Genomic DNA, 21605 nt, shown 5'->3' with positions numbered 1-21605 from the left:
GATGTCGAAGCATGGTCCTCCTTGGCCAGATGAGACCCAGAAGAAAAGTCATATGTTTGTTTTAACTGATTGTTTGAGTCACTAAAGGTAACTGGACGAAAAAACATATTGTTGCCCAAATTTTCAAGAAATCCCTATCACAGCTAAACTGAATGTTCAAGGTATGTATTCTATTTTAAATAAATGCTCAAGTACCCCTGCTTTTGGCACACTTTGCAGCTTTCCTTTAAGAATGAGATCAATTTCAGAACTGCTCCATTTTTAGAGTAATATAAACAGAATTCTCTTTAATGAATGGTATTTTACAGAAATTCTGCTCCAAATTTTGGAGAACTGGACTTTGAATAACATGAATTGTCCTGTGCAACTGAGAATGTAAGAAAACTTATTTGAAATCTTGGCACAAGTTCCCCAAATGGTTAATGTAAGTATTTGAATTCATTTTGTCAAACGGAATCCTGACGTGATGTTGAAACACCCCAAAGCCACACATTTTCAAAAAAACTGTCCTCATCTCTAAAATGTTAACTATTAGAGATGCCTCTTAAATAGGCTACCTTAAAGTCAGTCTACTGGTAATCACTTTCTCTGCAGAATCAAGTTTCTTGTTGCCACCAAATGAGAGAGGATCTCATCTGATGAGGTAAAGAATTTCACTTGGACAGTACTCTAGAATCAAAAAGCATAGCTAAAAAAAAAAGTTTCATGAGAAACTATGCAAGTTGAATACCTTCTAAAGCTGCTGTCATCAAACCAATCGTCACCATGCAATCCTTTGCAAAATAATGAATAGTTCTAGGTCAGGACTGAGTGCATGACCTTGGAAACACATTTAGCCTTTTTTAATCTAGGACAAAAGTCTGAAACAAAATTCTGTTAGTGTTTACAAGATAACTCTTTTGACAGTTTAACCTGCAACAAAGCACCCTTGTGGATGCCTTTACCAAGGCATTATCCATGTAATGGGTAACTAAATATTCCCTAAAATATATTTGTTGTAACAGAGACAGAAAAGAGTTAAGTTCCTTTGATATGAGGATAACCATAAATAAAACAACAAACCTGTCAAACATGAAATTACCTGAATGAACCCCATCTTGAAATAGACACGACTGTTTCAATTCCAGAACAGCTGAAACTGTCAACTCTTTCTTTGGATCATTGAAGAGTTTTCTAACCGGAGCTCACTTTATAAGTGCATCTACAACTGATTGTGCTCAAGGGCATCGCACTTCTCTTCTTCTGTTTGTTTGTTAATGTAAGAGTAGTGATATACATTGTATAGTCTTATATAATGTCTTATTCTAAGGTTTTATTGTATTGTACCCTTATGATTATAATGTACCTTTGTATAGTGCTGTATAAAATGTTGGTGCTTTATAAATAAATTATAAGAAGAATCATAATAGATAAAAAGGAGTAAAAACCTTCCGGAGATACGGGGGAAGAGGAGTAACCCTTGTGTATACCAACCAGTGAAGATCATTTGACCAAATGATATGACAATATGAAACACATGTTATAAATTATAATCTAGTACCCCATCATGCATGTCCAATATAAGTATTTTTCTCAATATATGTACACATAAATATTAAGACTTGCATTTCTATGACTCTATTAGGCTAAATAGAGTAACTAGTGTTTTTTCATAGTTAACGTTAACCCATACATATCTTTTCATTACATCTATTGTCCAACACATTTCAGAAATTACCTTGTGCGGTGGGCATGAGTTGCTGAAGAGGTACCCCAGAAGCCACGCCTGGGTGCTGGAACACCATGCCATGGCGAGACACTTCAAGACGAGGTCTCTTACTTGGGTCTGCAGTTATTAACAAGACGTCTTTTACAATAAGCAGTAATCATTTTATGTAGTGCTTATCAGGGGGTCTAACATTTCATAAATACACAATATAAATTTTCTGTAAAATCTTTAATAATCACTATTTGTGCAAGATAATGTTAAATCAAGATAGTAACCATAAACACAATTCCCTGCCATTTTTTCTTTTAATATAATACAATTACCATTCCCAGGGACATCCAAGCAACAAAACTTTAATAACAAAAAAAATAAACCAACAGAAAACAATGCAGGGTACTCTATTTTAGTAGTTTAATAATGCATATTCATTTGTATTACTTGATTAATAAATAACCCATAAAGTTTGCCCTCCCTTATCCACATATAATAATGTAACTAGCATGCAACTTCTCATTTACCTGCTTGTGTGAGAGCTTGTTGCTTTTTGAAAGCTTCAATATCAATTGTATTTACAGCTCCAACTGCTCCACTCCCTGGATGTGATTGCTATTTGCAATAAGAAAAAAACATACAAAACAATAGTTACAATATATGTATATATATATATATTACACATAAATCCTAATGTAGTTTTCAGTGCTCTGAAAATGATCTGAAATATTTACACAGCTCACAAATATATAGGGGCCTATTTATCAAGCCGTCACCTTTCTTGCATTCGCCGGCACCAATATGCTCGCCTAAGATCACCTAACATCGCTGCCGCGGGCCTGAATACACTCTCCAAAGTTACCAAAAAAGCTGTCAAAAAGCCGTGCACCAAGTACGGGGCAATGAGCAGCGGACAGTTGTTAACTAACAGTCATCGATCTCGCTGCTCTTCGGCTTTTTCCCAGCTGTATTGGTATACTGTCACTAAACACCACCACTATACTAAACTGTTTTACCCCTATCCCACTGCAACTAAATAAAGTTATTAACCCCTAAACCACCGCTCCCGGAGCCCACCGCCACTCTAATAAACTTATTAACCCCTATCCTGCCGATTCCGGAGCCCACCGCCACCTACATTATGCTATTAACCCCTAATCTGCCCCCCCTACACCGCCGCCACCTACATTATGTTATTAACCCCTAATCTGCCCCCCCTACACCGCCGCCACCTACATTATGTTATTAACTCCTAATCTGCCCCCCTACACTGCCGCTACCTACATTATGTTATTAACCCCTAATCTGCCCCCCTACATTATGTTAACCCCTAATCTGCCCCCCCTACACCGCCGCCACCTACATTATGTTATTAACCCCTAATCTGCCGTCCCCTACACCACCGCCACCTACATTATACTTATTAACCCCTAATCTGCCGTCCCCAACGTTGCCGCCACTATATTACATTTATTAACCCCTAAACCTAAGTCTAACCCTAACACCCCCTAACTTAAATCTAATTGAAATAAATATAAATAAAATTACTATCATTAACTAAATTATTCCTATTTAAAACTAAATACTTACCTGCAAAATAAACCCTAAACTAGCTACAATATAATAGTTACATTGCAGCTAGCTTAGGGTTTATTTTTATTTTACAGGCAAGTAACACTACACTACAATTAAATACAATTAAATAAATTACATACAATTAACTAAATTATATACAATTATCTAAAGTACAAAAAAAACACTAAATTACAGAAAATAATAAACAAATTACAAGATATTTAAACTAATTACACCTAATCTAATAGCCCTATCAAAATAAAAAAGCCCCCCAAAATAAAAAAAAAACCCTAGCCTAAACTAAACTACCAATAGCCCTTAAAAGGGCCTTTTGCGGGGCATTGCCCCAAAGTAATCAGTTCTTTTACCTGAAAAAAAAATACAAACAACCCCCCCAACAGTAAAACCCACCACCCACACAACTAACCCCCCCAAAAAAATACTAAATAAAAAAACCTAAGCTCCCCATTGCCCTGAAAAAGGGCATTTGGGTGGGCATTGCCCTTAAAAGGGCAGTTAGCTCTTTTGCGACCCAAAGCCCTAACCTAAAAATAAAACCCACCCAATACACTCTTAAAAAAACCTAACACTAACCCCCTGAAGATCGACTTACCGGGAGACGTCTTCATCCAAGCCGGGCGAAGTGGTCCTCCAGACGGGCAGAAGTCTTCATCCAAGCCGGGCAGAAGTGGTCCTCCAGACGGCAGAAGTCTTCATCCAGACGGCATCTTCTATTTTCATCCATCCGGCGCGGAGCGGGTCCATCTTCAAGACATCTGACGCGGAGCATCCTCTTCTGCCGACGACTACCCGACGAATGAAGGTTCCTTTAGGTGACGTCATCCAAGATGGCGTCCCTTAGATTCCAATTGGCTGATAGAATTCTATCAGCCAATCGGAATTAAGGTAGAAAAAGGATCAGCCAATAGGACTGAGCTCGCATTCTATTGGCTGTTAATTTGTTTATTATTTTCTGTAATGTAGTGTTTGTTTGTTTTTTGTACTTTAGATAATTGTATATAATTTAGTTAATTGTATTTAATTTATGTAATTTATTTAATTGTAGTGTAGTGTTAGTGTAACTTAGGTTAGGTTTTATTTTACAGGTCAATTTGTATTTATTTTAGCTAGGTAGTTATTAAATAGTTAATAACTATTTAGTAACTATTCTACCTAGTTAAAATAAATACAAACTTGCCTGTAAAATAAAAATAAACCCTAAACTAGCTACAATGTAACTATTAGTTATATTGTAGCTAGCTTAGGGTTTATTTTACAGGTAAGTATTTAGTTTTAAATAGGAATAATTTAGTTAATGATAGTAATTTTATTTATATTTATTTAAATGAGATTTAAGTTAGGGGGTGTTAGGGATAGGGTTAGGGTTAGACTTAGGTTTAGGGGTTAATAAATTTAATATAGTGGCGGCGACGTTGGCGACGGCAGATTAAGGGTTAATAAGTATAATGTAGGTGGCGGTGGGGTCGGGGGGGCAGATTAGGGGTTAATAAATATAATGTAGGTGGCGGCGGTGTCGGGGGGCAGATTAGGGGTTAATAAGTATAATGTAGGTGGCAGCGGTGTTGGGGGGGGGGCAGATTAGGGGTTAATAAGTATAATGTAGGTGGCGGCGGTGTCGGGCTACAGATTAGGGGTGTTTAGACTTGGGGTATATGTTAGGGTGTTAGGTGTAAACAGAACTTTATTCTCCCATAAGAATCAATGGGATATCGAGCTTTGCTGCTTTCCGACTCCCATTGATTCCTATGGCATCCGCCGCCTCCAGGGCGGCGGATTGAAAAGCAGGTACGCTGGGCCGGAATAGTGGCAAGCGTACATGGTAGAAATTTGATACTAGCAAAAGTAGTCAGATAGTGCCGAATTTGCATTCGGAACATCTGTAGTGACGTAAGCATCGATCTGTGTTGGACTGAGACCGGCGGATCGTATGTTACATCACAAAATTCTACTTTTGCCAGTCTGTAGGCTTTGATAAATAAGGGGAATCAGGCTCGCCACAATTACGCTGCGGAATTCCAGTGTATTTGCGGTTGACGGCTTGATAAATAGGCCCCATAGCCTCTGGGGCCTATTTATCAATGTGCGAGCAGACATGATACGAAGTAGCGTATCATATCCGCTGCACATCGATAAATGCCGACAGCATATACACCTGAAGGCTCACCGGAAAAAAGGGGCCTCAAGCTCCATACAGAGTTTGATAAATATGCCCCTATGGCCCCTATTTAACAAAGTCTGGCGGACCTGATCCGACAGTGCGGATCAGGTCCGCCAGACCTTGCTGAATACGGAGAGCAATACGCTCTCCGTATTCAGCATTGCACCAGCAGCTCACAAGAGCTGCTGGTGCAACGTCGCCCCCTGCAGACTCGCGGCCAACGGGCGGCCAGCAGGGGGTGTCAATCAACCCAATCGTACTCGATCGGGTTGATTCCTGGCGATGTCTGTCCGCCTGCTCAGAGCAGGCGGACAGGTTATGGAGCAGCGGTCTTTGTGACTGCTGCTTCATAACTGCCGCCCCCTGCAGACTCGCGGCCAACGGGCGGCCAGCAGGGGGTGTCAATCAACCCGATCGTACTCGATTGGGTTGATTTCCGGTGATGTCTGTCAGCCTGCTCAGAGCAGGCGGACAGGTTATGGAGCAGCGGTCTTTGTGACTGCTGCTTCATAACTGCTGTTTCTGGCGAGCCTGAAGGCTCGCCAGAAACACGGGGCATCAAGCTCCATTCGGAGCTTGATAGATAGGCCCCTATGCCTCAATCCAGGAATTCACTGAAAGGCAAATTAACTACAGAACAATGAAATACTGTCTAACCTATTCATTTATTTTAAGTAATTCAAGAAACGTAATAATTTCAGTACTAGATGCCAGGTTGACTCATTATGCTCTCAAATAACTTTATTTTTCCTTGATCCAGGCACCTTCCAACAATCCAAAATTGTGTAACATCGCTCAGCAGTAAATGCTTAACTTCCTCGTTACTTCCACTTTCAGGATATGAACTCACAGTATTTATATAATACAGGTGTACCTCAGAGATATTGCGGGTTTGGTTACAGACCACAGCAATAAAGCGAATATAGCAATAAAGTGAGTCACACTAATTTTTTTTGTGTCCCAGTGCATTTAACAGTTATATTTACACTATACTCTAGTCTATTAAAGGTATACTAAACCCATTTTTTTTTTCTTTCATGATTCGGATAGAGAATGCAATTTTAAGCAACTTTCTAATGTACTCCTAGGGGTCGATTTATCATGGCCCGAATGGGGCCAAATACCCCTGTTTCCGTGCGAGCCTTCAGGGTTGCCGGATACAGGAGTTAAGAAGACGCGGTCTTATTTAGATGAATCAGTGTCCGCTTTTTAATAATCCTATTAAAAACAAGGGCACTTTAATTCATCAAAATTTACATTTTACTTGTTTTCTTCAAATATCTTTTAATCCTGACAGCCCCTGCAGCGCTTCCTCCTCCCGTCGCAAGCCCTCTTTGCGGGTCTAAAATGACGAATTCAGCTTCCTCCAATCACGGCGTTGCATCAGGCCATGATTCCCCCGTGGGGGGAAGCCATGATTGGAGGAAGCCGGATTCTGCATTTCTGACATATGAAGAGGCTTTTGACGGCCGGGGGAATCGCTGGAGCGGCTGTGAAGATTAAAAGGTAAGTATTTGAAGAAAACAAGTGAAACGTAAATTTTCATAAATTTAAGTGCCCTTGCTTTTAATAGGATTATTAAAAACCGGGCACGGTTCATCTAAATTGACATTCACTCTAACTCGTCCACTGCCTCTGAGGATGCGGACATCAATATGCCTGATCGTGTACGATCATGTTGATTGACACCCCCTGCTAGCGGCCGATTTGCCCACGAATCTGCAGAGGGCGGCATTGCACAAGCAGTTCACCAGAACTGCTTGTGTAATGTTAAATGCTGTCAGCGTATGCTGTCGGCACTCAGCAATGTCTGGCGGACATGATCCGCTACAAAAGATCATGTCTGCCAGACATTGAAAATTGGCCTCCTATTATTATTTTTTCTTCGTTATCTTGGATCTTTATTTGAAAAAGCAGGAATGAAAACTTAGGAGCCGGACCATTTTTGGTTTAGCACCCTGGATAGCGCTTGCTGATTGGTGGGTACATTTAGCCACCAATCACCAAGCTGTACCCAGGTGCTGAACCTAAAATGGGCCAGCTCCAAAGCTTTTATTTCTGCTTTTCAAATAAGATATAAAGAGAATGAAGAAAAATTGATAATAGGAGTAAATTGGAAAGTTGCTTAAAACTGCAAGCTCTATCCAAATCACAAAAAGAAAAAAATTGCGTTTAGTATCCCTTTAAGTGTGCAATAGCATTATGTCCAAAAAAAAAAACAGTGTACATACCATAATTAAAAAATACTTTATTACTAAAAAATGCTAATCATCATATGAGCCTTCAGTGAGTCATAATCTTTTTGTTGGTGGTGTGAATATATGTGTATTCATGTGTGTTTATGTGTATTTATGTGTTTATATGTTTATATATGTTGGAAAAATGACGCACATAGACTTGCTCAACAAGGTTGCCACAAACCTTCAATTTGTAAAAACATAATTTATGCTTACCTAATAAATTTATTTCTCTTGTAGTGTAGTCATCCATTACTTATGGAATATATCTCTTCCTAACAGGAAGCTGCAAGAGGATCACCCAAGCAGAGCTGCTATATAGCTCCTCCCCTCACATGTCATATTCAGTCATTCGACCAAAAGCAGACGAGAAAGGAGAAACCATAGGGTGCAGTGGTGACTGGAGTTTAATTAAAATTTAGATCTGCCTTAAAGACAGGGCGGGCCGTGGACTGACTACACTACAAGAGAAATAAATTTATCAGGTAAGCATAAATTATGTTTTCTCTTGTTAAGTGTAGTCAGTCCACGGGTCATCCATTACTTATGGAATACCAATACCAAAGCTAAAGTACACGGATGAAGGGAGGGACAAGGCAGGAACATTAAACAGAAGGAACCACTGCCTGTAGTACCTTTCTCCCAAAAATAGCCTCCGAAGAAGCAAAAGTGTCAAATTTGTAAAATTTTGAAAAAGTGTGAAGTGAAGACCAAGTTGCAGCCTTGCAAACCTGTTCAACAGAGGCCTCATTTTTAAAGGCCCAGGTGGAAGCCACAGCTCTAGTAGAATGAGCTGTAATCCTTTCAGGAGGCTGCTGTCCAGCAGTCTCATAGGCTAAACGTATTATGCTACGAAGCCAAAAAGAGAGAGAGGTAGCCGAAGCCTTTTGACCTCTTCTCTGTCCAGAGTAAACGACAAACAGGGAAGAAGTTTGACGAAAATCTTTAGTTGCCTGCAAATAGAACTTCAGGGCACGGACTACGTCCAGATTATGTAAAAGTCGTTCCTTCTTTGAAGAAGGGTTAGGACACAGTGATGGAACAACAATCTCTTGATTGATATTCCTGTTAGTAACTACCTTAGGTAAGAACCCAGGTTTAGTACGCAGAACTACCTTGTCTGAATGAAAAATCAGATAAGGAGAATCACAATGTAAGGCAGATAACTCAGAGACTCTTCGAGCCGAGGAAATAGCCATCAAAAACAGAACCGTCCAGGATAACAGCTTGATATCAATGGAATGAAGGGGTTCAAATGGAACGCCTTGAAGAACGTTAAGAACTAGGTTTAAGCTCCACGGCGGAGCAACAGTCTTAAACACAGGCATAATCTTAGCTAAAGCCTGACAAAAAGCCTGAACGTCTGGAACTTCAGCCAGACGTTTGTGTAGAAGAATAGACAGAGCAGAAATCTGTCCCTTTAACAAACTAGCAGATAAGCCCTTTTCTAAACCCTCTTGTAGAAAGGACAATATCCTAGGAATCCTAACCTTACTCCATGAGTAACTCTTGGATTCGCACCAATATAAATATTTACGCCATATCTTATGGTAAATTTTTCTGGTAACAGGCTTCCTAGCCTGTATTAAGGTATCAATAACCGACTCCGAGAAGCCACGCTTTGATAGAATCAAGCGTTCAATCTCCATGCAGTCAGCCTCAGAGAAATTAGATTTGGATGGTTGAAAGGACCCTGAATTAGAAGGTCCCGTCTCAGAGGCAGAGACCACGGTGGACAGGACGACATGTCCACTAGGTCTGCATACCAGGTCCTGCGTGGCCACGCAGGCGCTATCAGAATCACCGAAGCTCTCTCCTGTTTGATCTTGGCAATCAAACGAGGAAGCATCGGGAATGGTGGAAACACATAAGCCATGTTGAAGACCCAAGGGGCTGTCAGAGCATCTATCAGCACCGCTCCCGGGTCCCTGGACCTGGATCCGTAACAAGGAAGCTTGGCGTTCTGGCGAGACGCCATGAGATCCAGATCTGGTTTGCCCCAACGATGAATCAGTTGAGCAAAGACCTCCGGATGAAGTTCCCACTCCCCCGGATGAAAAGTCTGGCGACTTAGAAAATCCGCCTCCCAGTTCTCCACGCCTGGGATGTAAATCGCTGACAGGTGGCAAGAGTGAGACTCTGCCCAGCGAATTATCTTTGAGACTTCCAACATCGCTAGGGAACTTCTGGTTCCCCCTTGATGGTTGATGTAAGCCACAGTCGTGATGTTGTCCGACTGAAATCTGATGAACCTCAGAGTTGCTAACTGAGGCCAAGATAGGAGAGCATTGAATATTGCTCTTAATTCCAGAAAATTTATTGGGAGGAGTTTCTCCTCCTGAGTCCATAGTCCCTGAGCCTTCAGGGAGTTCCAAACAGCGCCCTAGCCTAGAAGGCTGGCGTCTGTTGTTACAAACGTCCAATCTGGCCTGCGAAAGGTCATCCCTTTGGACAGATGTGGCCGACAAAGCCACCATAGAAGAGAATCTCTGGTCTCTTGATCCAGATTTAGCAGGGGGGACAAATCTGAGTAATCCCCGTTCCACTGACTTAGCATGCACAATTGCAGCGGTCTGAGATGCAGGCGCGCAAATGGTACTATGTCCATTGCCGCTACCATCAAGCCGATTACTTCCATGCACTGAGCTACTGACGGGTGTGGAATGGAATGAAGGACACGGCAAGCATTTAGAAGTTTTGATAACCTGGCCTCTGTCAGGTAAATTTTCATCTCTACAGAATCTATAAGAGTCCCTAGAAAGGGAACCCTTGTAAGTGGTGATAGAGAACTCTTTTCCACGTTCACCTTCCACCCATGCGACCTCAGAAATGCCAGAACTATCTCTGTATGAGACTTGGCAGTTTGAAAACTTGACGCTTGTATCAGAATGTCGTCTAGGTACGGAGTCACCGCAATGCCTCGCGGTCTTAGTACCGCTAGAAGTGAGCCCAGAACTTTTGTAAAGATTCTTGGAGCCGTAGCTAATCCGAAGGGAAGAGCTACAAACTGGTAATGCCTGTCTAGGAAAGCAAATCTTAGATACCGATAATGATCCTTGTGAATCGGTATGTGAAGGTAGGCATCCTTTAAGTCCACTGTGGTCATGTACTGACCCTCTTGGATCATGGGAAGGATGGTTCGAATAGTTTCCATTTTGAATGATGGAACTCTTAGGAATTTGTTTAGGATTTTTAAGTCCAAGATTGGTCTGAAGGTTCCCTCTTTCTTGGGAACCACAAATAGATTTGAATAGAATCCTTGCCCGTGTTCCGTCCGCGGAACTGGGTGGATCACCCCCATTAGTAAGAGGTCTTGTACACAGCGTAGAAACGCCTCTTTCTTTATTTGGTTTGCTGATAACCTTGAAAGATTAAATCTCCCTCGTGGAGGAGAAGTTTTGAAGTCCAGGAGATATCCCTGAGATATGATCTCCAACGCCCAGGGATCCTGAACATCTCTTGCCCAAGCCTGGGCGAAGAGAGAAAGTCTGCCCCCCACTAGATCCGTTTCCGGATAGGGGGCCCTCTCTTCATGCTGTCTTAGGGGCAGCAGCAGGTTTTCTGGCCTGCTTGCCCTTGTTCCAGGACTGGTTAGTTTTCCAGCCTAGTCTGTAACGAGCAACAGCTCCTTCCTGTTTTGGAGCGGAGGAAGTTGATGCTGCTCCTGCCTTGAGGTTACGAAAGGCACGAAAATTAGACTGTTTGGCCTTTGATTTGGCCCTGTCCTGAGGTAGAGCATGGCCCTTACCTCCCGTAATGTCAGCGATAATTTCTTTCAAGCCGGGCCCGAATAAGGTCTGCCCTTTGAAAGGAATATTAAGCAATTTAGATTTAGAAGTCACGTCAGCTGACCAGGATTTAAGCCATAGCGCTCTGCGCGCTTGGATGGCGAATCCGGAGTTCTTAGCCGTAAGTTTGGTTAAATGTACGACGGCATCAGAAACAAATGCGTTAGCTAGCTTAAGTGCTTTAAGCTTGTTCATAATTTCATCCAATGGAGCTGTGCGAATGGCCTCTTCCAGAGACTCAAACCAGAATGCCGCCGCAGCAGTGACAGGCGCAATGCATGCAAGGGGCTGTAAGATAAAACCTTGTTGAACAAACATTTTCTTAAGGTAACCCTCTAATTTCTTATCTATTGGATCTGAAAAGGCACAACTATCCTCCACCGGGATAGTGGTACGCTTAGCTAAAGTAGAAACTGCTCCCTCCACCTTAGGGACCGTCTGCCATAAGTCTTGTGTGGTGGCGTCTATAGGAAACATTTTCCTAAATATGGGAGGAGGGGAAAAAGGCACACCAGGTCTATCCCACTCCTTGCTAATAATCTCTGTAAGCCTTTTAGGTATAGGAAACACGTCAGTACACACCGGTACCGCATAGTATCTATCAACCTACATAATTTTTCTGGAATTGCAACCGTGTTACAATCATTCAGAGCCGCTAATACCTCCCCTAGCAATATGCGGAGGTTCTCAAGCTTAAATTTAAAATTAGAAATCTCTGAATCCAGTCTCCCTGGATCAGATCCGTCACCCACAGAATGAAGCTCTCCGTCTTCACGTTCTGCAAACTGTGACGCAGTATCTGACATGGCTCTCACCTCAACTGCGCGCTCTGTCCTTAACCCAGAGCTATCGCGCTTGCCTCTTAATTCTGGCAATTTAGATAATACTTCTGTCATAACAGTAGCCATGTCTTGCAAAGTGATTTGTAAGGGCCTCCCTGATGTACTTGGCACCACAAAATCACGCACCTCCTGAGCGGGAGGCGAAGGTACTGACACGTGAGGAGAGTTAGTCGGCATAACTTCCCCCTCGTTGTCTGGTGATAATTTCTTTACATGTAAAGATTGACTTTTATTTAAAGTAACATCAATGCAATTAGTACACATTTCTATTGGGTTCCACATTGGCCTTTAAACATAGTGAACAAAGAGATTCATCTGTGTCAGACATGTTTAAACAGACTAGCAATGAGACTAGCAAGCTTGGAAATACTTTTCTAAATAAATTTACAAGCAATATAAAAAACGCTACTGTGCCTTTAAGAAGCACAAAAAACTGTCACAGTTGAAATAACAATGAACTAAAATAGTTATAGCAACCAATTTTTCACAGTAAATGTATTAAGTTATCAAAAGATTGCACCCACCAGCAAATGGATGATTAACCCCTTAATACCCAAAAACGGATAACAATTTAAAAATTAATGTTTTTATCACAGTCAAAACACACTGTCACAGGTCTGCTGTGACTGATTACCTCCCTCAAAATGAATTTTGAAAACCCCTGAGCTCTCTAGAGACGATCTGGATCATGGAGGATGAAGTAGACAGATTGTGACTGAATTTTTACTGCGCAAAAAAGCGCTAAAATAGGCCCCTCCCACTCATATTACAACAGTGGGGAAGCTCAGATAACTGTTTCTATGCAGAAAACAAAGATGGCCATGTGGTAAAACTCATGCCCCAATAAGTTTTATCACCAAGTACCTCACAAAAAACGATTAACATGCCAGTAAACGTTTTAAACATACATTTTAAAAGTTATGAAGTGTTATTAATAAGCCTGCTACCAGTCGCTTTTACTGCAGTTAAGGCTCATACATTACTTCAGTATTAACAGTATTTTCAGAGTCAATTCCATTCCTTAGAAAAATACATTCAGTGTACACACACTCAGCAGCCCAATACCAGTCCCTATCACTGCATTTAAGGCTGAACTTACGTTACATTGGTATCAGCAGTATTTTCTCAGTCAATTCCATTCCTCAGAAAAATAATTTACTGCACATACCTCTTTTGCAGGGGGGCCCTGCATGCTATTCCCCTTTTCTGAAGTTACCTCACTCCTCAGATGAGAACAGCCAGTGGATCTTAGTTACGTCTGCTAAGATCATAGAAAACGCAGGCAGATTCTTCTTCTAATGCTGCCTGAGAACAAACAGCACACTCCGGTGCCATTTAAAATAACAAACTTTTGATTGAAGAAATAAACTAAGTTAAAAAACACCACAGACCTCTCACAGCGACCTATCTTTAGTTAGGCTGCAAGAGAATGACTGAATATGACATGTGAGGGGAGGAGCTATATAGCAGCTCTGCTTGGGTGATCCTCTTGCAGCTTCCTGTTAGGAAGAGATATATTCCATAAGTAATGGATGACCCGTGGACTGACTACACTTAACAAGAGAAAAGAGCAATATATGCGAATCGCAATAAACAAGGTATGCCTGTATTTTGTATTATTCTTTTAATCTGAAATACGTTAAGAGCATAGACTTTACAGCCAAAATTTCACATTGAGCGTTAAAAGAATATTTTCACATTGAGAGTTAAAAGAATATTTGCAATTCTTTCAGTTTTACGTGTGGTTTAGCATAAAAAGTAATATTTGTATATGTCAGATAGCTCAATTTCTTACAGTTCTTTAGGGTTTAGATTTTTTTTCTTTTTAAATGCATTATGGAAAATATGAACTTTCCCTTTATGTATATTCATAATAAATTAGAGCGAAAGCAACATTGTGCTTTAAAAATGATGTTTATAGTCAACACTGTTGATAAAGGTCACAGAGCAGTTCTAAGTTATATAGGGCTAGATTACAAGTGGTGCGCTAATGTTAGCACGGGTTGACATATTACAAGTTGAAAGTAAATGGTTACGCTCGAGCACAAACAAATTTTGCGCCCAGCAGATTAGCACGCCTGAAGACCTAGCGTAAAGTGTAAGGGTTAAAAAAAAGTTGCACAAAACACATCACACATTAAAATAAACTTTTACACACATATATACACCTTTTGATAAATAAAAATCATAAAAATATTAATAAAAATATATTTTAAGGGTTAAAAGGGATATGGCATATGACAAAGTATTTGACTAGGAAGAACTATTATGTGTATATATATATATATATATATATATATATATATATATGTCTAAATATGTGTATGTGTGTGTATATATATATATATATATATATATATATATATATATATATATATATATATATATATGTCTAAATATGTGTATGTGTGTGTATATATATATATATATATATATATATATATATATATATGTCTAAATATGTGTATGTGTGTGTATATATATATATATATATATATATATATATATATATATATATATACTCTCACCGGCCACTTTATTAGGGCAGCCAATCACATGATAACAACTCAGTGCATTTACAGGGGTGTGGAAGTTTTTTTTAAAAAACTACTTGTCCAAGGGACTAAAGCGGGAACCCAATCTACTTGTCCCTTGTGACAATCTACTTGTCCTGATTCGCAAATTTAACCAAAACTGTATTTTGTATGTAACTTAAGGAATGCCATGGATATTGTAAAACCAAGAAGGGGCCGTTTCAATAAGCCTAGAGGTCCACCCTTCGCATCCCAATCAGAAAAAAAAATAATACGTTGATTCCTAAGTGCCCCGGTGTAGCGGGTACGGTATAGAAATTGTTAAAAAAAAATTAAACACAGCCCAGGAATTTGTCAATGTAGCTATTACGCGTGCGGGCAGGAATGTATGAAGCGGCACGCATGGACATTCAAATGAGGGTTCGCTTTCACAAAGCGATTTATTTTTGCTCTGAGAGATGCCGGGCAGCCACGTGTTTTGGGAGCTGTAATGTCTCCACACACCTTTCCTGCAAAGCCCATAGGAGATCATAGGCATTTCTGCTTGTGGGATTTTACTTGTGTGATAGCAGAACACAAGAATAAAAAAAAAAAGAGTATAAAATAAAAATAAATTTGTTACACAAATATCAAACCCGATACATTTAAACTACCCAACAACGTTACCCTATATAAAATAAAAACTCCAGCAAAACACAATTACTACACAAAAAAAACAGCTTACAAAGATGGAAGGGTTACTTACATAGGAGAATGTCCTGTTTCTCAGTTCAAGGGTGAGTCTGCGTGTATGTATATATTAAAAGGGGAATAAACAATGCAACTGATGCTTTAAAAAAAAATGCACAGCAGTTATGATGTTCTGCACTATGCAGTGGACAGCAGCATTACACATCCTAAGCATAAGACATACTCCGCTCAGATTTGCCCACTCCTCTCTACGGAAGCCCGCACACAGGCTATAAGAATTTGCTGTATGTGGGCTTCTTTTCCTGCTCAATTCCCTCAAGTTCTCACAACACTGCACCCCTGCTGGCCGCTATTAAAAAATTTTTTAAAAAAAAATAAAAAAAGCTTTAGCCAAGCTTTTGTCTGCTTTCCCGCAGCAGGGCTAAATGTAAAAAAAAAAAAACATGCCCGGCGCACAAAACTGCATGTCCCGGGCGTCAGGCGATAGGAATTGCGCATCCCTGCATTTAGGCATCCAGACGTGGTGAAGACGACTTGCTGAAATTCAAACTGAGCATTAGAATGGGGAAGAAAAGGGATATAAGTGACTTTTGAACGTGGCATGGTTGTTGGTGCCAGACAGGCTAGTCTGAGTAATTCAAAAACTGCTGATCTACTGTGATTTTCTCGCACAACCATCTCTAGCGTTTACAGAGAATGGTCCGTAAAAAGAAAAAATATCCAGTGAGCGACAGTTGTGTGGATGAAAATGCCTTGTTGATGTCAGAGGTCAGAGGAGAATAGGCAAACTGGTTCGAGATGATAGAAAGGCAACAGTAACTCAAATAACCACTCGTTACAACCAAGGTATGCAGAATACCATCTCTGAACGCACAACACGTCGAACTTCGATGCAGATGGGCTACAGCAGCAGAGGACCACACCAGGTACCACTCCTGCCAACTAAGAACAGGAAACTGAGGCTACAATTCGAACAGACTCACAAAAATTGGACAATAGAAGATTGGAAAAACGTTGCCTGGTCTGATGAGTCTCGATTTCAGTTGCGACATTCAGATGGTAGGGTCAGAATTTGGGGTAAACAACATGAAAGCATGGATCCATCCTGCCTTGTATCAACGGTTCAGGCTAGTGGTGGTGGTGTAATGGTGTAGGGGATATTTTCTTGGCACACTTTGGGACCCTTAGTACCAATTGAGTATTGTTTAAATGCCACGGCCTACCTGAGAATTGTTGCTGACCATGTCCATCCTTTATGACTACAGTGTACCCATCTTCTAATGGCTACTTCCAGCAGGATAATGCACCATGTCACAAAGCTCAAATAATCTCAAACTGGTTTCTTGAACATGACAATGAGTTCACTGTACTCCACTAGCCTCCACAGTCACCAGATCTCAATCCAATAGAGCACCCTTGGGATGTGGTGGAACGGGAGATTCACATCATGCACATGCAGCCGACAAATCTGCAGCAACTGCATGATGCTTTCATTTCAATATGGACCAAAATGTCTAAGGAATGTTTCCAACACCATGTTGAATCTATGCCACAAAAAATTAAGGCAGTTCTGAAGGCAAGAGGGGGTCCAACCCGGTACTAGCAAGGTGCACCTAATAAAGTGGCCGGTGAGTGTATATACATGTCTATTTATGTGTTTACATGTGTAAAATGTAATATGTACATACATATACTCACATATAAACACATGTATATACATATATACACTTCTGACCCCTTCCAGTTAACTACCTTGAAACAGGAAATAAAAATTTTAATCAATTTTAATGTGTTTTATTGTGTTTTGAATATACTTTACATTCCAGTGTTCTTCACTTAGAAGAAACAGTTCTATTTTTAAATTTAAATATATATATATATATATATATGTATATACATATACACACATATAGAGAGAAGCATACTCACAGTAACAAACAACCAGCTCAATACCATTGTTAGCCTGTTCTTTGGCAATTTACCACCTGGGTGCAGCTTATTTTTAGATCAGTAATGCTTTTCACAGAGTAGAACTTTCCTGTAGTATATCAGTTTGAAATACCAGGCAATTCCTCTCTGAACAAGGAACACAGCAACCCCAGATGATCGTTTCGGCCTTCATTGGGCCTCGTCAGTGAGGTGTAGCCATATTCCTCTAAGCACTCATACAAAACCTTCACATATAAAAAGCGCAAAATACAGCAATATGTCTTGTCTGAATGTCTCTCTGACAATCAATGGTATAGCGGTATGTGCAAACGTTCAATAGAGTAAATGTTTAAGTAAACACAAGTTGGTAAGTTTGGCACTTGCTTCTATAGTTAGCAGTTGTATACGGAATAAATATGTCAAATTTTAGCAAAAACAAGCAAGTAATGCTTCATACTACCAAACACATGAAATCTAAGCACTCTTCCTCTAAGCACACTGAGCAAGAAGTCCACGTCTGGTTGGCCATTTTTCCCTTAGGGAGACTAAATGCATATAGAGAGAAGCCCACTCACAGGAACGAACAACCAGCTCAATACCATTGTTAGCCTGTTCTATGGTGATTTACCACCTGAGTGCAGCTTTTTTTTAGCCCAGTAATGCTTTTCAAAGAGTAAAACTTTCCTGTAGTATATCAGTCTGATCCCATCTATCACAGTCAGTCCAGCGCCAAAATACCAGTCAATTACTCTCTGAACAAGGAACACAGCAACCCCAGACGATCGTTTCGGCCTTCATTGGGCCTCATCAGTGAGGTGTAGCCATATTCCTCTAAGCACACTGAGCAAGGTGTACATATATATATATATATATATATATATATATATATATATACAGTACTGTGCAAAAGTCTTAGGCCACCATTAGATTTGTTGTATTAGCAAAGTTTTAATTCATAAACATCCATATTTATTTTTCAGTCTTTTTATTAAAATACAAACAGAAAATACAGAATAAATATATACACAAAATTTTTTTAAAAAAACAAACTAATTTTCAGAAAAAAATGTCTTCTTCAGTCAAAAGTCAGAATTTATGGTGACCTCCCTTGGCACTAATCACATCTTGAACTCTTTTGGAAAAACTGTCCTGAAGTTTTCTGAAGTAATCTTCTGGTATATTATACCAGGCTTCTTTTAGTACTTCCCAGAGTTCTTCTTTAGATTTAGGTTGTCTTTTATTTCTTTCTCTGTCCAGGTAATCCCATACTGCCTCTATAATATTCAGGTCTGGACTCTGTGGAGGCCAGTAAATAGTGTTTTATCAGTTGTTTTTCTCTCCAAATATGATTTCACTACATTAGCAGTGTGCTTGGGACCATTATCATGCTGAAAAATAAAACCATTACAAATCAGGCACTTTCAAGAAGGAATGGCATTATGAATTAAAACCTGTCTGTACTTTTCAGCATTCATGATCCCATCAATTTGGACAAAATCGCCAAAACCACTGGCAGAAATGCATCCCCAAACCAGGACAAACTCTCCAGAATGTTTAACTTAAATACTCTTTTCCACTGATCTTCATTCCATATCTTAGCCTTTTCACCCTGTTCACCTTCCGAAAAAGTGGTTTCTCGGCTGCTACACTTCTACAAAGACCATTCCTGATCAAGCTTCTTCAGAATGTAGAAGGCTCAACTTGGCATCCCAATGAAGTTGCCAGATGCTGAGCCAGGCCCTTGCTGGACTTCTTCCGGTCTCTCAAAGAAGAAAATATGAGAAGCTTCTCATCACATTTTTGAAAGTTTTATTGCCCTTCCAGCTTTTTTTTGTACCTGACCTCTCCTGATTCTTTAAATTTCTTTATAACAGCTTGAATACCACATCTTGAATATCCAGTTTGTTTGCTGATTTCCCTTTGAGAATGGCCTTGCTGATGCAAAAGTATGATTTTATGACTGTCAAATTTTGTGATATTTGGGATTTTGAATGGAATAATGTAATTAATTAGGGTTTCATTCCATTTAGGTTAACAAGACCTAAATTCCTGCTATTGCTCAATTGTAAGGAGAGATCACACTAAATAAGCCTTTAGAAGCTGTTTTTCTGATGGTTTTCTGTTTTTAATACTGCATACAAATATCCTGTATTTTCTGGTTGTATTATAATAAATAGACTGAGAAATAATTATATATGGTCATTATACCATTGCTAAAATTATTATTATCAGGTATTTGTACAGCGCCAACAGATTACAAGATAACATTTATAGGGATCAAATGGGTAGAGGGCCCTGCCAAGAGTTGCACTGTTGTAGTCAGCTATTATGAAGGTGATCTACAGACAGCTGGGCTCATAGGCTTACATGCTAAAGGGTTCAAGGGGATAGCAATAGAGTTAGGAAAGGTTATTGTAGGTTGTATGCAACCCTGAACAGTAGAGTCTTTAGGGAGTGCTTGAAGCTTTCAAAACTAGGGGAGAGTCTTGTGGAGCGAGGCAGAGAGTTCCACAAGATGGGAGCCAGTCTGGAAAAGTCTTGTAAACGGGAATGTGAGGAGGTAACAAGAGAGGAGGAGAGGAGGAGGTCGTGAGCAGAGCGAAGGGGATAGGAGGGAAGAGTATCTGGAGACAAGGTCTGAGATATAGGGGGGAGCAGTGCAGTTGAAGGCTTTGTATGTCAGAGTCATAATTTTGTGTTTAATCCTGGAGGCAAGAGGAAGCCAGTGAAGGGATTGGCAGAGAGGTGCAGCAGATGAAAAGCGACGTGTAAGGAAGATGAGCCTGGCAGAAGCATTCATTATGGATTGTAAAGGAGCTAGGCGGCAGCTAGGGAGACCAGAAAGGATGGAGTTGCAGTAGTTGAGGCGGGAAAGGATGAGAAAAAATAGATTTAAATCTTAGTTGTGTCTTGTGTAAGGAAATGGCTAATTTTAGAGATGTTTTTATGGTGGAAGCAGCAGGCTTTAGCCAAGGACTGAATGTGAGGAGTGAAAGAAAAATCTGATTAAAGTTTGACCCCAAGATATCGGGCATGCGAGTTAGGGGTAATGATGGAGTTATCGACAGTTATAGAAAAATGGGGGGTGGATATTTTTGAAGAGGGGAGGAAATAAGGAGCTCAGTTTTGGAGAGATTTAGCTTAAAGGGACATAATACTCCTATGCTAAATCACTTGAAACTGATGCAGTATAACTGTAAAAAGCTGACAGGAAAATATCACCTGAGCATCTCTATGTAAAAAAGGAAAATATTTTACCTCACAATCTCCTCAGCTCAGCAGAGTAAGTTCTGTGTAAAAAGTTATACTTCACCTGCTCCCAGCTGCAGGTAAAAAGAAAAAAAGAAATGAACAGCAGCCAATCAGCATCAGCAGTGCTGAGGTCATAAACTCTTACTGTGATCTCATAAGATTTGACTTAACTCTCATGAGATTTCATAGTATGCTTCCTTTACCTGATTGGTGAAATAATATGAGAGTTCACGAGGCTCATCCCCAAAGCTGTCCTAGGACAGACACACTAAAATGCTGCTTAGAAATCCTTTACAATGGGAGGTGGCTACTGAGGAACTTTTGAGGTAAAATATCTTTCTTTTTTACATAGAGATGTTCAGGAGATATTTTCTAGTCAGCTTTTTACAGCTATGCTGCATCACTTTCAAGTGTTTAAACATTTGGGTATTATGGCCCTTTAAGGTAGTGAGAGGACATCCAGGATTAGATATGAGAAAGACAGTTAGTAACACTGGGTTAGCAAGGAAGGAGATAGGTCTGTTGCAGAGAGGTAGATTTGGGTGTCATCGGCATACAAATGATATTGAAACCTGTGGGACTTTATTAACCTGATAAGGTGTAGATTGAGAAGAGAAGGGGACAGAGGACAGAGCCTTGCGGTACCCCAACAGAAGTGGTAACTGGACAGAGTATGCCCCAGAGAAGGCTACACTAAAGGTACAGTTAGACAGGTTGGAAGAGAACCACGAGAGAGCTGTGTCACAAATGCCGAAGGATTGGAGGGTTTGGAGCAAAATAGGGTGGTCAACAATATCAAAGGCTGCAGAAAGATCAAGGAGGATAAGCAGAGAGAAGTGGCCTTTCGATTTTGCTTTAAGTAGGTCGTTAGTAACCTTGA

General features: G+C 40.2%; 1 protein-coding gene across 1 annotated transcript in view; it reads right to left on the bottom strand.

Moving 5' to 3' along the window:
* The window catches only part of LOC128648916 (E1A-binding protein p400), a 684550-nt gene that overhangs the window by 642707 nt on the left and 20238 nt on the right, over nt 1-21605 (bottom strand). The window contains exons 3-4 of the mRNA XM_053701874.1: nt 2227-2314; nt 1718-1825 (exon numbers count right to left, since the gene is read on the bottom strand). Of these exons, the coding sequence (XP_053557849.1) occupies nt 1718-1825; nt 2227-2314 (196 nt within the window). The remainder of the gene's footprint in view (nt 1-1717; nt 1826-2226; nt 2315-21605) is intronic.

This window comes from Bombina bombina, chromosome 2, assembly GCF_027579735.1.
Source record: "Bombina bombina isolate aBomBom1 chromosome 2, aBomBom1.pri, whole genome shotgun sequence".
In the NCBI taxonomy this organism is placed as follows: Eukaryota; Metazoa; Chordata; class Amphibia; order Anura; family Bombinatoridae; genus Bombina; species Bombina bombina.
Note: the sequence above shows the minus strand (reverse complement) of the source record. Positions and strands in the feature narration are given on the sequence as shown.